Genomic DNA, 12517 nt, shown 5'->3' on the forward strand with positions numbered 1-12517 from the left:
CAATTTATTAGACTAAACTAGATTCAGGATGGACGCAGGCCTAAAACCAGAGAAGCTCAATCTGGAAGCACGAACGCCGGAGACAAAGGAAATTTTTTAATACTGGCTGCGGTGCTTCGAGGCCTACCTGGACTCCGCAGAGATTCCCATCCTAGGGCCACGCAAGCTGCGTCTACTCCACGCCCGGATGAGTCACAGAATCTCCGCCACGCTCGAAAAGGCGACGACTTATGAGGAAGTGATTGAGTTGCTCCGCAAGCGGTTTGTCAAACCCGTCAATGAGGTGCACGCCCGGCATCTGCTCTCTACCTGCCGGCAGCACTCGGGGGAATCGCTCGACGAGTTTGTTGACAAACTCACCGCGCTTGCCAGGGACTGTGACCATCAGGATGTGACAGGGGAAGTCCATATGAACCTGCATATCAGAGATGCTTTCGTGTCCGGCATCCGCTCGACCTACATCCGGCAGCGGCTGCTCGAAAACGGGGCAAAAGACCTCCAGGAGACGCTAATGCTCGCCTCCTCGCTGGAGGTGGCTCGACATAACTTGGGTACGTACCCCGTGGACTCTGCCAGCCCCCCCCCGGACTTCCTCAGACTCAACCGTATTACAGGCCTGCGCCACGCGGCGACCCGCTCACCATGGGGGCACACCATGCTACTTCTGCGGGCAGGGCCAGCACCCACACCCACGCTGCCCAGCCCGCTCCACGATCTGCAGCAACTGCGGGAAGGGCACTTTGCGAGGGTCTGCCTGGCCAGACCCAGGGGCCAGAAAAACAAATAACAGCCGGCCCGAAAATCAGGCTCTCAGGCCCACAGGCCTCGCAATGCTGCTGCGCACCGACCCGACACGCCCTCTTCTGACGCGTCATCAGCCTCGTGCGAATCATGGGAGCGGCCATCTGGAGGCGGCCATCTTCTCGACCCGACACGTGCGACCGACGGCAGCGGCCATTTTACGAGTCTGACTCGGCTGACGACTCCGACTACCCGCGACTGGGTGCGATCACCCTCGATCAAACTCGGCCAAAACACCTGCAGAACTCCATGATGCAGGTCCAGGTCAACGGGCACGACACTGTATGCCTCTTCGACTCCGGGAGCACGGAGAGCTTTATCCACCCTGAAACGGTAAGGCGCTGCTCCCTACGCACCCATCCCGCATCCCAAACCATAGCCCTCGCATCTGGGTCCCACTCGGTACAAATCATGGGGTGCTGTATTGCGGATCTCTCGATCCAGGGTGCCAAATACACCCGTTTCAAATTTTATATCCTCCCTCACCTCTGTGCCCCCCTGCTGCTCGGACTGGATTTCCAGTGCAGCCACCAAAGCCTGACACTGAAGTTCGGCGGACCCTTGCCCCCCCTCACGGTGTGCTGCCTTGCGACACTGAAGGTCGCACCCCCCTCACTATTCGCTAACCTCACTCCTGACTGTAAGCCCGTCGCCACCAGGAGCCGGCGCTACAGTGCCCAAGATATGGCTTTTATCAAGTCAGAGGTCCAGCGTTTACTGGGAGAGGGGGTCATCGAGGCTAGCAACAGCCCTTGGAGAGCACAAGTGGTGGTAGTCCGGTCCGGGGAGAAGAAATGGATGGTCGTGGTTTATAGCCAGACCATAAACCGATTCACGCAGCTTGATGCGTACCCCCTTCCTCGTATCGCGGAAATGGTAAATCGGATCGCCCAATACCGAGTCTTTTCCACGGTCGACCTCAAATCTGCCTACCACCAGCTCCCCATCCGACCAAAAGACCGCCCCTATACTGCCTTCGAAGCAGCCGGCCGGCTCTTCCACTTCCTCAGGGTCCCCTTTGGTGTCACAAATGGGGTCTCCGTCTTTCAAAGGGCGATGGACCAAATGGTGGACCAGTACGGTTTGCGGGCTACATACCCGTACTTGGACAATGTCACCAGCTGCGGCCATGATCAGCAGGACCATGACGCTAACCTCAAAAAGTTCCTCCAGACCGCCCGAGCCCTTAACCTGACCTATAACGAGCGCAAATGCGTTTTCCACACCACCCGGCTGGCCATCCTCGGCTATGTCGTGGAAGGCGGGGTCCTAGGTCCCAACCCCGACCGCATGCGCCCCCTTAAGGAACTCCCTCTCCCCCGCAGCCTCAAGGCCCTCAAACGGTGCTTGGGGCTTTTCTCCTATTACGCCCAGTGGGTCCCCAAGTATGCGGACAAAGCCCGCCCACTCCTAAAGGCCACCACTTTTCCCCTCTCGGCTGAGGCTCAATTGGCCTTCAACCTCATCAAGGCTGACATCATCAAGGCCGCCATGCACGCGGTGGACGAAACCATCCCTTTCCAGGTAGAGGGCGATGCATCAGACATCGCCCTGGCTGCTACCCTCAATCAAGGAGGCAGACCAGTAGCGTTCTTCTCCCGAACCCTCACCGCCTCCGAGATTCGACACTCTGCAGTCGAAAAGGAGGCACAAGCCATTGTGGAGGCTGTGCGGTGCTGGAGACACTACCTCGCCAGTAGGAGGTTTACCCTCGTCACCGACCAACGGTCGGTCGCCTATATGTTCGATAACACGCAACGGGGCAAAATAAAAAACGATAACATTTTGAGGTGGAGGATCGAACTGTCCACCTACTCGTACGATATCAAGTATCGTCCAGGGGAGCTCAACGAGCCCCCAGATGCCCTGTCCCGCGGCACATGCGCCAACGCGCAGGAGGACCATCTGCAAGCCATCCACAATGACCTCTGCCACCCGGGGGTTACCCGGCTCGTCCATTTCATCAAGTCCCGCAACCTACCTTACTCAACCAAGGAGGTCAAGGCCATGGTCAGGACCTGCCAGGTCTGTGCGGAGTGCAAACCGCACTTCTATCGGCCAGACAAGGTTCGGCTCGTGAAGGCCTCGGGCCCCTTTGAACGACTGAGCGTGGACTTCAAGGGGCCCCTCCCATCCACCAACCGTTATGCCTATTTCCTCACCGTGATCGATGAGTTCTCCCGTTTCCCATTCGCCATTCCCTGCACCGACATGACCTCAGCCACGGTGATTAAGGCACTGCACAGCATCTTCACCCTGTTCGGTTTCCCTGCTTATATCCACAGCGACCAGGGTACATCATTCATGAGCGATGAACTGCGTCAGTATCTGCTCAGCAAAGGCATCGCCTCGAGCAGAACCACCAGTTATAACCCACGGGGAAACGGGAAAGTGGAGAGGGAGAACGCGACCGTGTGGAAGGCTGTCCTTCTGGCCCTGCGGTCGAGAAATCTCCCAACCACCCGCTGGCAGGAGGTCCTACCCGATGCCCTACATTCCATTAGGTCACTCCTCTGCACGGCCACGAATGAGACCCCTCACGACCGATTGTTTCTCTTCCCCAGGAAGTCTACCTCCGGGGTCTCGCTTCCACCTTGGCTGGTGGCTCCGGGACCTGTTCTTCTCCGGAGGCACGCGAGGAGCCATAAAACGGACCCCCTAGGTGAAAAGGTCCGACTGCTCCACGCCAACCCCAGTTACGCCTACGTGGAGTACTCCGACGGCAGGCAAGATACGGTTTCCCTCCGGGATCTGGCACCCGCTGGATCCTCCATCACAGACGCCCCTTCCCGCGCCGCGCCCCTGCAGGACCCGTCGCCCCCTACAACACACCCCCTTCCGGCCCTACCACCCATTGGTGAGCTCCTACCGTGCGCCCCCCCCCCAACGGTCGGTCGCCTATATGTTCGATAACACGCAACGGGGCAAAATAAAAAACGATAACATTTTGAGGTGGAGGATCGAACAGTGCCAACCTCCTCCGCCGGCGCCGGCTCCGCTACCCCCGGCCCTGCCTAGTTCCTCTGCCCCGACCCGGACCGAAGCTCCGACCGCTGTGCTCCCGGATATGCCCTCAACCGGGACGTCCGTGCCCGCCGCACCACCGCCCGAATTGAGGAGGTCGAGGAGGACGATCCGGCCACCGAGACGGATGGACCTATGATGGCACTTCACCCCCGCCGGACTCCTTTTTAAACAGGGGGTGAATGTGATGAACGGTTACTGCCTTATCATCATGTAAGGTGATGTCCCCTTTAAGACCGGGCTTGGAACCCTGGGGACTCCGCCTCTGGCTCCGCCCATCTGGGAGCCATGCATAAAGGCCTGCCTCATGGTCTGTGTAACAGTCAGCTCTCGTCTCTAGCTGTAGTATAGTTATTAGTCTAATAAAGCCTTCTTTACAGTTTAATCTCTAAGCGTCATTATTGAGGGTACCTCAACCACAAAGGCAAAAAATCCATAATGGGAGTTATGTACAGGCCTCCTAACAGTGGTCAGGACCAGGGGCACAAAATGCACCACGAAATAGAAAGGGCATGTCAGAAAGGCAAGGTCACAGTGATCATAGGGGACTTCAATATGCAGGTGGACTGGGTAAATAATGCTGCCAGTGGACCCAAAGAAAGGGAATTCATTGAATGTTTACAGGAGGGCTTTTTAGAACAGCTTGTGATGGAGCCCACGAGGGAACAGGCCATTCTGGACTTAGTGTTATGTAATGAGCCAGACTTGATTAAAGATCTTAAAGTAAGGGAACACTTAGGAGGCAGTGATCATAATATGGTAGAATTCAGTCTGCAATTTGAAAGAAAGAAGGTAGAATCAGATGTAAAGGTGTTACAGTTAAATAAAGGTAACTACAGGGGCATGAGGGAGGAACTGACGAAAATCGACTGGGAGCAGAGCCTAGTGGGAAAGACAGAACAGCAATGGCAGGAGTTTCTGGGAGTAATTGAGGATTCTCTAAAGGTAAACTTGCAGGTTGAGTCCGTAATTAAGAAAGCAAATGCAATGTTGTCATTTATCTCAAGAGGCTTGGAATATAAAAGCAGGGATGTACTTCTGAAGCTTTATAAAGCATTAGTTAGGCCCCATTTAGAATACTGTGAGCAATTTTGGGCCCCACACCTCAGGAAGGACATACTGGCACTGGAGCGGGTCCAGCGGAGATTCACACGGATGATCCCAGGAATGGTGGGCCTAACATACGATGAACGTCTGAGGATCCTGGGATTATATTCATTGGAGTTTAGGAGGTTGAGGGGAGATCTAATAGAAACTTACAAGATAATGAATGGCTTAGATAGGGTGGATGTAGGGAAGTTGTTTCCATTAGCAGGGGAGACTAGGACCCGGGAGCACAGCCTTAGAATAAAAGGGAGTCACTTTAGAACAGAGATGAGGAGAAATTTCTTCAGCCAGAGAGTGGTGGGTCTGTGGAATTCATTGCCACAGAGGGCGGTGGAGGCCGGGACGTTGAGTGTCTTTAAGACAGAAGTTGATAAATTCTTGATTTCTCGAGGAATTAAGGGCTATGGAGAGAGAGCGGGTAAATGGAGTTGAAATCAGCCATGATTGAATGGCGGAGTGGACTCGATGGGCCAAATGGCCTTACTTCCGCTCCTATGTCTTATGGTCACCATTAGATTTTTAATTCCAGATTGTTATTGGATTCTGCCGTGATGGGATTCAAAGCCAGGTCCCCAGATCATTACCCTGGCTCCCTGGGTTACTAGTCCGCCGACCATTCCACTGCGCAACTACCTCTCCACAGAGAGATCTGTGCTTTCTGTACATTGAGAAACCTATGTGATAATTGACTTGGCAACGTCGCAGGAACTATAGAAAGTGTAAGCGGTAAGAGGTGAGATGGCAGAGAGAGGGAGAGATGACACACTGAGCCACAGAGCTGAGGGTGTGAGTAAACATTACCACAGGAAGGGGCATTTTAACGGCACTGCCCGATTGGTCCTCCCCTTTGAGCTGCTCCTGCTCCATGTCCTCCAGTTTCTGCAGCAAAATGCTGGAATGTTCCGCCGACAATTCTGAGATCTGATTGGAGTAGGTCACAGGTTAACAATCCGAGTAACGGGAGCCCCCTCACCGAGGGCAAATAGTCAGTAACAATTCCACAGCCTCTTGACAGACCGTGCACCCCCACCCCCCCGACCCCCACCCCCCCCTCACACCCCCAGACCCCCCCCCACACCCCACACACACCCCTCACCCCCCACCCCCCCCCACATCCCCCACCCCCACATCCCACACACATCCCACACCCCACACACACCCCCACCACACCCAGACCCCCACACCCCCACCCCCCACACACCCCAAACCCCCAACACCCCCCCACACTCCACACCCCCACATCCCCCACCCCCACACATCCCCCACCCCCCACACACACCCCATCCCCCCACACACCCCAAACCCCAACACCCCCCCACACCCCACACCCCCACCCCCCACACACCCCCACCCCCCACACATCCCCCACCCCCCACACACACCCCATCCCCCCACACAACCCCCCAGACCCCCACCCCCCCCCCCCACCCACCCCCCACATCCCCCACACACACCCCTCCCCCAGAACCCCCCCAACCCCCACCCCCCCACCCCCCACACCCCCCCACATCCCCCCACACACACCCCACACCCCCAGACCCCCCACCCCCCCACATCCCCCCACACCCCATCCCCCCACACACACCCCACACCCCCAGACCCCACCCCCACCCCCCACCCCCCCAATCCCCCACCCACACACACCCCACACCCCCACCCCCCACCACCCCCAGACCCCCACCCACACCCCCCACACACCCCCCACACCCCCCACCCACACACACCCCACACCCCCACCCCCCACCACCCCCAGACCCCCACCCACACCCCCCACACACCCCCCACACCCCCCACCCACACCCCATCCCCCACACACCCCAAGCCCCCCAACACACCCCCCCACCTCCACATCCCCCCACACCCACCCCCCCACCCCCAACCCCCCACACACCCCAAACCCCCCACCCCCCCCACATCCCCCACACCCCAAACCCCCCCCACCTCCACATCCCCCCCACGCCCAACCCCCCACACACACCCCACCCTCCCCACACACCCCAAACCCCCCAACACACCCCCCCACCTCCACATCCCCCCACATCCCCCACCCCCCACACACACCCCAAAACCCCCCCACACACCGCACCACCCCCCACACACAACCCCACCCCCAACCCCCCCTAGACCCCCCTTCCCCTCCGCATCCCTCAGCCCCCCCACCCCCCACACACCCCATCCCCCCCACACCCCCAACCCCCTCACACACCCCAAACTCCCCCACCACCCGCCACCCCCCAAACCCCCACCCCCACGCCACCACCCCCACACCGCCACACCCCCCACAACCCCCAACACCCCCACACCCCCATGCCCCCACCCCCACACACCCCCACCCCCCCACATTCCCCCCCCACACCCCATCCCCCCACACACACCCTACCCCCCAGACCCCCACCCACACCCCCACACCCCCACCCCCCCCACACATCCCCCCTCCCACACACCCCATCCCCCCACCCCCACCCCAGACCCCCACCCCCCCCACCCCCCCACATCCCCCCCACACCCCATCCCCCCACACACACCCCACCCCCCCAGACCCCCCCACCCCCACCCCCCACCCCCCCAATCCCCCACCCCCACGCCCCACACACACCCCACACCCCCCACCACCCCCAGACCCCCACCCGCACCCCCCCCCACACACCCCACACCCCCCACCCCCCACACACACCCCATCCCCCCACACACCCCAACCCCCTCAACACACACCCCCACCTCCACATCCCCCCCACACCCACCCCCCCACCCCCAACCCCCCCACACACCCCAAACCCCCCACCCCCCCACACCCCCCCCACCTCCACATCCCCCCCATGCCCAACCCCCCACACACACCCCATCCTCCCCACACACCCCAAACCCCCCAACACCCCCCCCACCTCCACATCCCCCCACATCCCCCACCCCCCACACACACCTCAAACCCCCTCACACACCGCACCACCCCTCCACACACAACCCCACCCCCAACCCCCCCACACCCCAAACCCCCCTAGACCCCCCTTCCCCCCCAACCCCTCCGCATCCCTCAGCCCCCCCAACCCCCCACCCCCCCCACACACCCCTCCCCCCCACACCCCCAACCCCCTCACCCTCCACACACCCCAAACTCCCCCACCCCCCGCCACCCCCCCAAACCCCCACCCCTACCCCACCACCCCCACACCGCCACACCCCCCAACACCCCACCACCCATACCCCCACCCACCCCAACCCCGCCCCCCCCCCCACACTCACCCCCACACCCCCAACCCCCCCACCCTCCCACACCCCACTCCCCCCCCACACACCCCCCCCCACACACCCACCCCCAGCCCCAAACTCCCCAACCCCCCCACACCCCCAATCCCCACACTCCCAGACCCCCACCTCCCCAACCCCCAACCCCCCCACACCCCTCACCCCCCACACCTGCCCCACACACACCCCACCCCCATCCCCCCAGATCCATCCCCTAACCCACCCCACCCACCAACCCCCCACCCCCACATCCCCCCACAACCCGCAACCCCCCACCCCCACATCCCCCCACCCCCACACCCCCCCACAACCCCCACCCACCCCCCACCCCCCCCGCACACCCTCACCCCCCCACACACCACCCACACCCCAAGACCCCCCACACGCCCAACCCCCCACCCCCACATCCCCCCCACCACCCCCACAACCCCCCACCCCCCCAGACCCTCACAACCCCCCAGACCCCGCCCACAGCCCCACCCCCCCCACACACCCCATCCCCCCCACACCCTCTCCCACACCCCCACATCCCCCTCACCCCCCCACAACCCCCCCACACCCCCAGATCCTCACACCCCCCCAGACCCCCACACAGCCCCACCCTCCACACGCACTCCATCCCCCCCACACCCTCCCCCACACCCCCAACCCCATCCCACCCCCCAACACCCCCCAACCTCACACACCCCTCGCCCCCCCCCCCCCCACACCAATGCGCATTCCCCCATTCCCTCCTTCTCCCCCTCACCCGCCCCCATACCTTCCCCTCCTCCTCTACCTCCCCGCCCGCAGCGGTTTGCGGTAACAATACCTCGACTTCCTTCGAGTCCCCGGACTCCACCTGGGACTCTGTCTTCGATTCCACTTGGAGCTCCAGTTTAGACTCCACTGATTGCGCCGATTCTGACTCCAGGATTTCGAAAAGCTCCATGGGCCAGAGGAGGCGCAAGATGACAGAATTCGGGATGTAGCCATCTAGGGAAATGGGGATAATGGGAGCTTCTGAGGAGTCCAGCAAACCCCTGGCCTGTGGAACAGAGAAATTCATGAGGAACTAACAGACACTCAGATATTAACACAACACTGACATTTTTATTTCTTCCTCCAACTAAGTATTCAGTTAATGAGAAAAACATCACTTTTCGAGGATGACCTTCAGCACCTGGAGACATCGCAAAATGTGTCACAAACCCAACGAAATACTTTTGCAAAGAAAGTTCTCAGGATCAACAATGAGATTCCTTCTCTTGTTTCACACGATGTGGCCTCGTTGGCGAGGTCAGCAATCATTGTCCACCCCTAATTGCGCTTGAGAAGGTGGTGGTGAGCTGCCTCCTCAAACCGGTAGAGTTCAGATTGGGCCCAGGACCACCGGCTGAATTCGCCAGCTATTCTCAATTGTGCCATCAGATCTTTCACACCCTTGGGAGAGGCACAGAATCTTCCTCTTAATATCTTGTTCAAAAGACTTGATTGAGTGGCATTCCTATTCCGACAATGCAGCACTCCCTCAGTACTGACTCTCTGACAGTGCAGCACTCCCTCAGTACTGACCCTCTGACAGTGCAGCGCTCCCTCAGTACTGACCCTCTGACAGTGCAGCACTCCCTCAGTACTGACCCTCTGACAGTGCAGCACTCCCTCAGTACTGACCCTCTGACAGTGCGGCACTCCCTCAGTACTGACCCTCTGACAGTGCAGCACTCCCTCAGTACTGACCCTCTGACAGTGCAGCTCTCCCTCAGTACTGACCCTCTGACAGTGCAGCACTCCCTCAGTACTGACCCTCTGACAGTGCAGCACTCCCTCAGTACTGACCCTCTGACAGTGCAGCACTCCCTCAGTACTGACCCTCTGACAGTGCAGCACTCCCTCAGTACTGACCCTCTGACAGTGCAGGGCTCCCTCAGTACTGACCCTCTGACAGTGCAGCACTCCCTCAGTACTGACCCTCTGACAGTGCAGCACTCCCTCAGTACTGACCCTCTGACAGTGCGGCACTCCCTCAGTACTGACCCTCTGACAGTGCAGCACTCCCTCAGTACCGACCCTCTGAAGGTGCAGCGCTCCCTCAGTACTGACCCTCTGACAGTGCAGCACTCCCTCAATACTGACCCTCTGACAGTGCAGGGCTCCCTCAGTACTGACCCTCTGACAGAGCAGCACTCCCTCAATACTGACCCTCTGACAGTGCAGGGCTCCCTCAGTACTGACCCTCTGACAGTGCAACACTCCCTCAGTACTGACCCTCTGACAGTGCATCACTCCCTCAGTACTGACCCTCTGACAGTGCAGCACACTCCCTGAGTACTGACCCTCTGACAGTGCAGCACTCCCTTAATACTGACCCTCTGACAGTGCAGCACTCCCTCAGTACTGACTCTCTGACACTGCAGCACTCCCTCAGTACTGATATTCTGACAGTGCTGCACTCCCTCAGTACTGACCCTCTGACAGTGCGGCACTCTCTCAGTACTGATCCTCTGGCATGCAGCATTCCCTCAGTAGTGACCCTCTGATAGTGCAGCACTCCCTCAGTACTGACCCTCTGACAGTGCGGTGCTCCCTCAGTACTGACCCTCTGACAGTGCAGCACTCAGTCAGTACTGACTCTCTGACAGTGCTGCACTCACTCAGTACCGACCCTCTGACAGTGCAGCACTCCCTCAGTACTGACCCTCTGACAGTGCTGCGCTCCCTCAGTACTGACCCTCTGACAGTGCAGCACTCCCTCAGTAATGAACCTCTGACAGTGCGGCACTCCCTCAGTACTGACCCTCTGACAGTGCGGCACTCCCTCAGTATTCACACTCTGACAGTACAGCACTCCCTCAGTACTGACCCTCTGACAGTGCGGCACTCCCTCAGTATTGACCCTCTGACAGTGCTGCACTCCCTCAGTACTGACCCTCTGACAGTGCAGCACTCCCTCAGTACTGACCCTCTGACAGTGCAGCACTCCCTCAGTATTGACCCTCTGACAGTGCAGCACTCCCTCAGTACTGACCCTCTGACAGTGCGGCACTCCCTCAGTACTGACCCTCTGACAGTGCAGCATTCCCTCAGCACTGACCCTCTGACCGTGCAGCACTCCCTCAGTACTGACCCTCTGACAGTGCAGCACTCCCTCAGTACTGACCCTCTGACAGTGCAGCACTCCCTCAGTACTGACCCTCTGACAGTGCAGCACTCCCTCAGTACTGACTCTCTGACAGTGCAGCTCTCCCTCAGTACTGACCCTATGACAGTGCAGCACTCCCTCAGTACTGCCCCTCTGACAGTGCGGCACTCCCTCAGTACTGACCCTCTGACAGTGCGGCACTCCCTCAGTACTGACCCTCTGACAGTGCAGCACTCCCTCAGTACTGACCCTCTGACAGTGCGGCACTCCCTCAGTACTGACCCTCTGACAGTGCAGCACTCCCTCAGTACTGACCCTCTGACAGTGCAGCACTCCTTCAGTACTGACCCCCTGACAGTTCGGCACTCCCTCAGTACTGACCCTCTGACAGTGCGGCACTCCCTCAGTACTGACCCTCTGACAGTGCAGCACTCCCTCAGTACTGACCCTCTGACAGTGCGGCACTCCCTCAGTACTGACCCTCTATCAGTGCGGCACTCCCTCAGTACTGACCCTCTGACAGTGCGGCACTCCCTCAGGACTGACTCTCTGACAGTGCAGCACTCCCTCAGTACTGACCCTCTGACAGTGCGGCACTCCCTCAGTATTGACCCTCTGACAGTGCTGCACTCCCTCAGTACTGACCCTCTGACAGTGCAGCACTCCCTCAGTACTGACCCTCTGACAGTGCAGCACTCCCTCAGTATTGACCCTCTGACAGTGCAGCACTCCCTCAGTACTGACCCTCTGACAGTGCGGCACTCCCTCAGTACTGACCCTCTGACAGTGCAGCATTCCCTCAGCACTGACCCTCTGACCGTGCAGCACTCCCTCAGTACTGACCCTCTGACAGTGCAGCACTCCCTCAGTACTGACCCTCTGACAGTGCAGCACTCCCTCAGTACTGACCCTCTGACAGTGCAGCACTCCCTCAGTACTGACTCTCTGACAGTGCAGCTCTCCCTCAGTACTGACCCTATGACAGTGCAGCACTCCCTCAGTACTGCCCCTCTGACAGTGCGGCACTCCCTCAGTACTGACCCTCTGACAGTGCAGCACTCCCTCAGTACTGACCCTCTGACAGTGCAGCACTCCCTCAGTACTGACCCTCTGACAGTGCGGCACTCCCTCAGTACTGACCCTCTGACAGTGCAGCACTCCCTCAGTACTGACCCTCTGACAGTGCAGCACTCCTTCAGTACTGACCCCCTGACAGTGCGG

At 59.5% G+C, this 12517-nt stretch overlaps 1 protein-coding gene across 1 annotated transcript in view; it reads right to left on the reverse strand.

The window, feature by feature from the left end:
- Positions 1–12517, reverse strand: part of wdr97 (WD repeat domain 97) — a 229449-nt gene that overhangs the window by 64785 nt on the left and 152147 nt on the right. Inside the window, exons 15-16 of the mRNA XM_072507945.1 lie at positions 8987–9202; positions 5734–5853 (exon numbers count right to left, since the gene is read on the reverse strand). Of these exons, the coding sequence (XP_072364046.1) occupies positions 5734–5853; positions 8987–9202 (336 nt within the window). The remainder of the gene's footprint in view (positions 1–5733; positions 5854–8986; positions 9203–12517) is intronic.

The sequence above is a fragment of the Scyliorhinus torazame genome, chromosome 6 (genome assembly GCF_047496885.1).
Source record: "Scyliorhinus torazame isolate Kashiwa2021f chromosome 6, sScyTor2.1, whole genome shotgun sequence".
Lineage (NCBI taxonomy): Eukaryota > Metazoa > Chordata > Chondrichthyes > Carcharhiniformes > Scyliorhinidae > Scyliorhinus > Scyliorhinus torazame.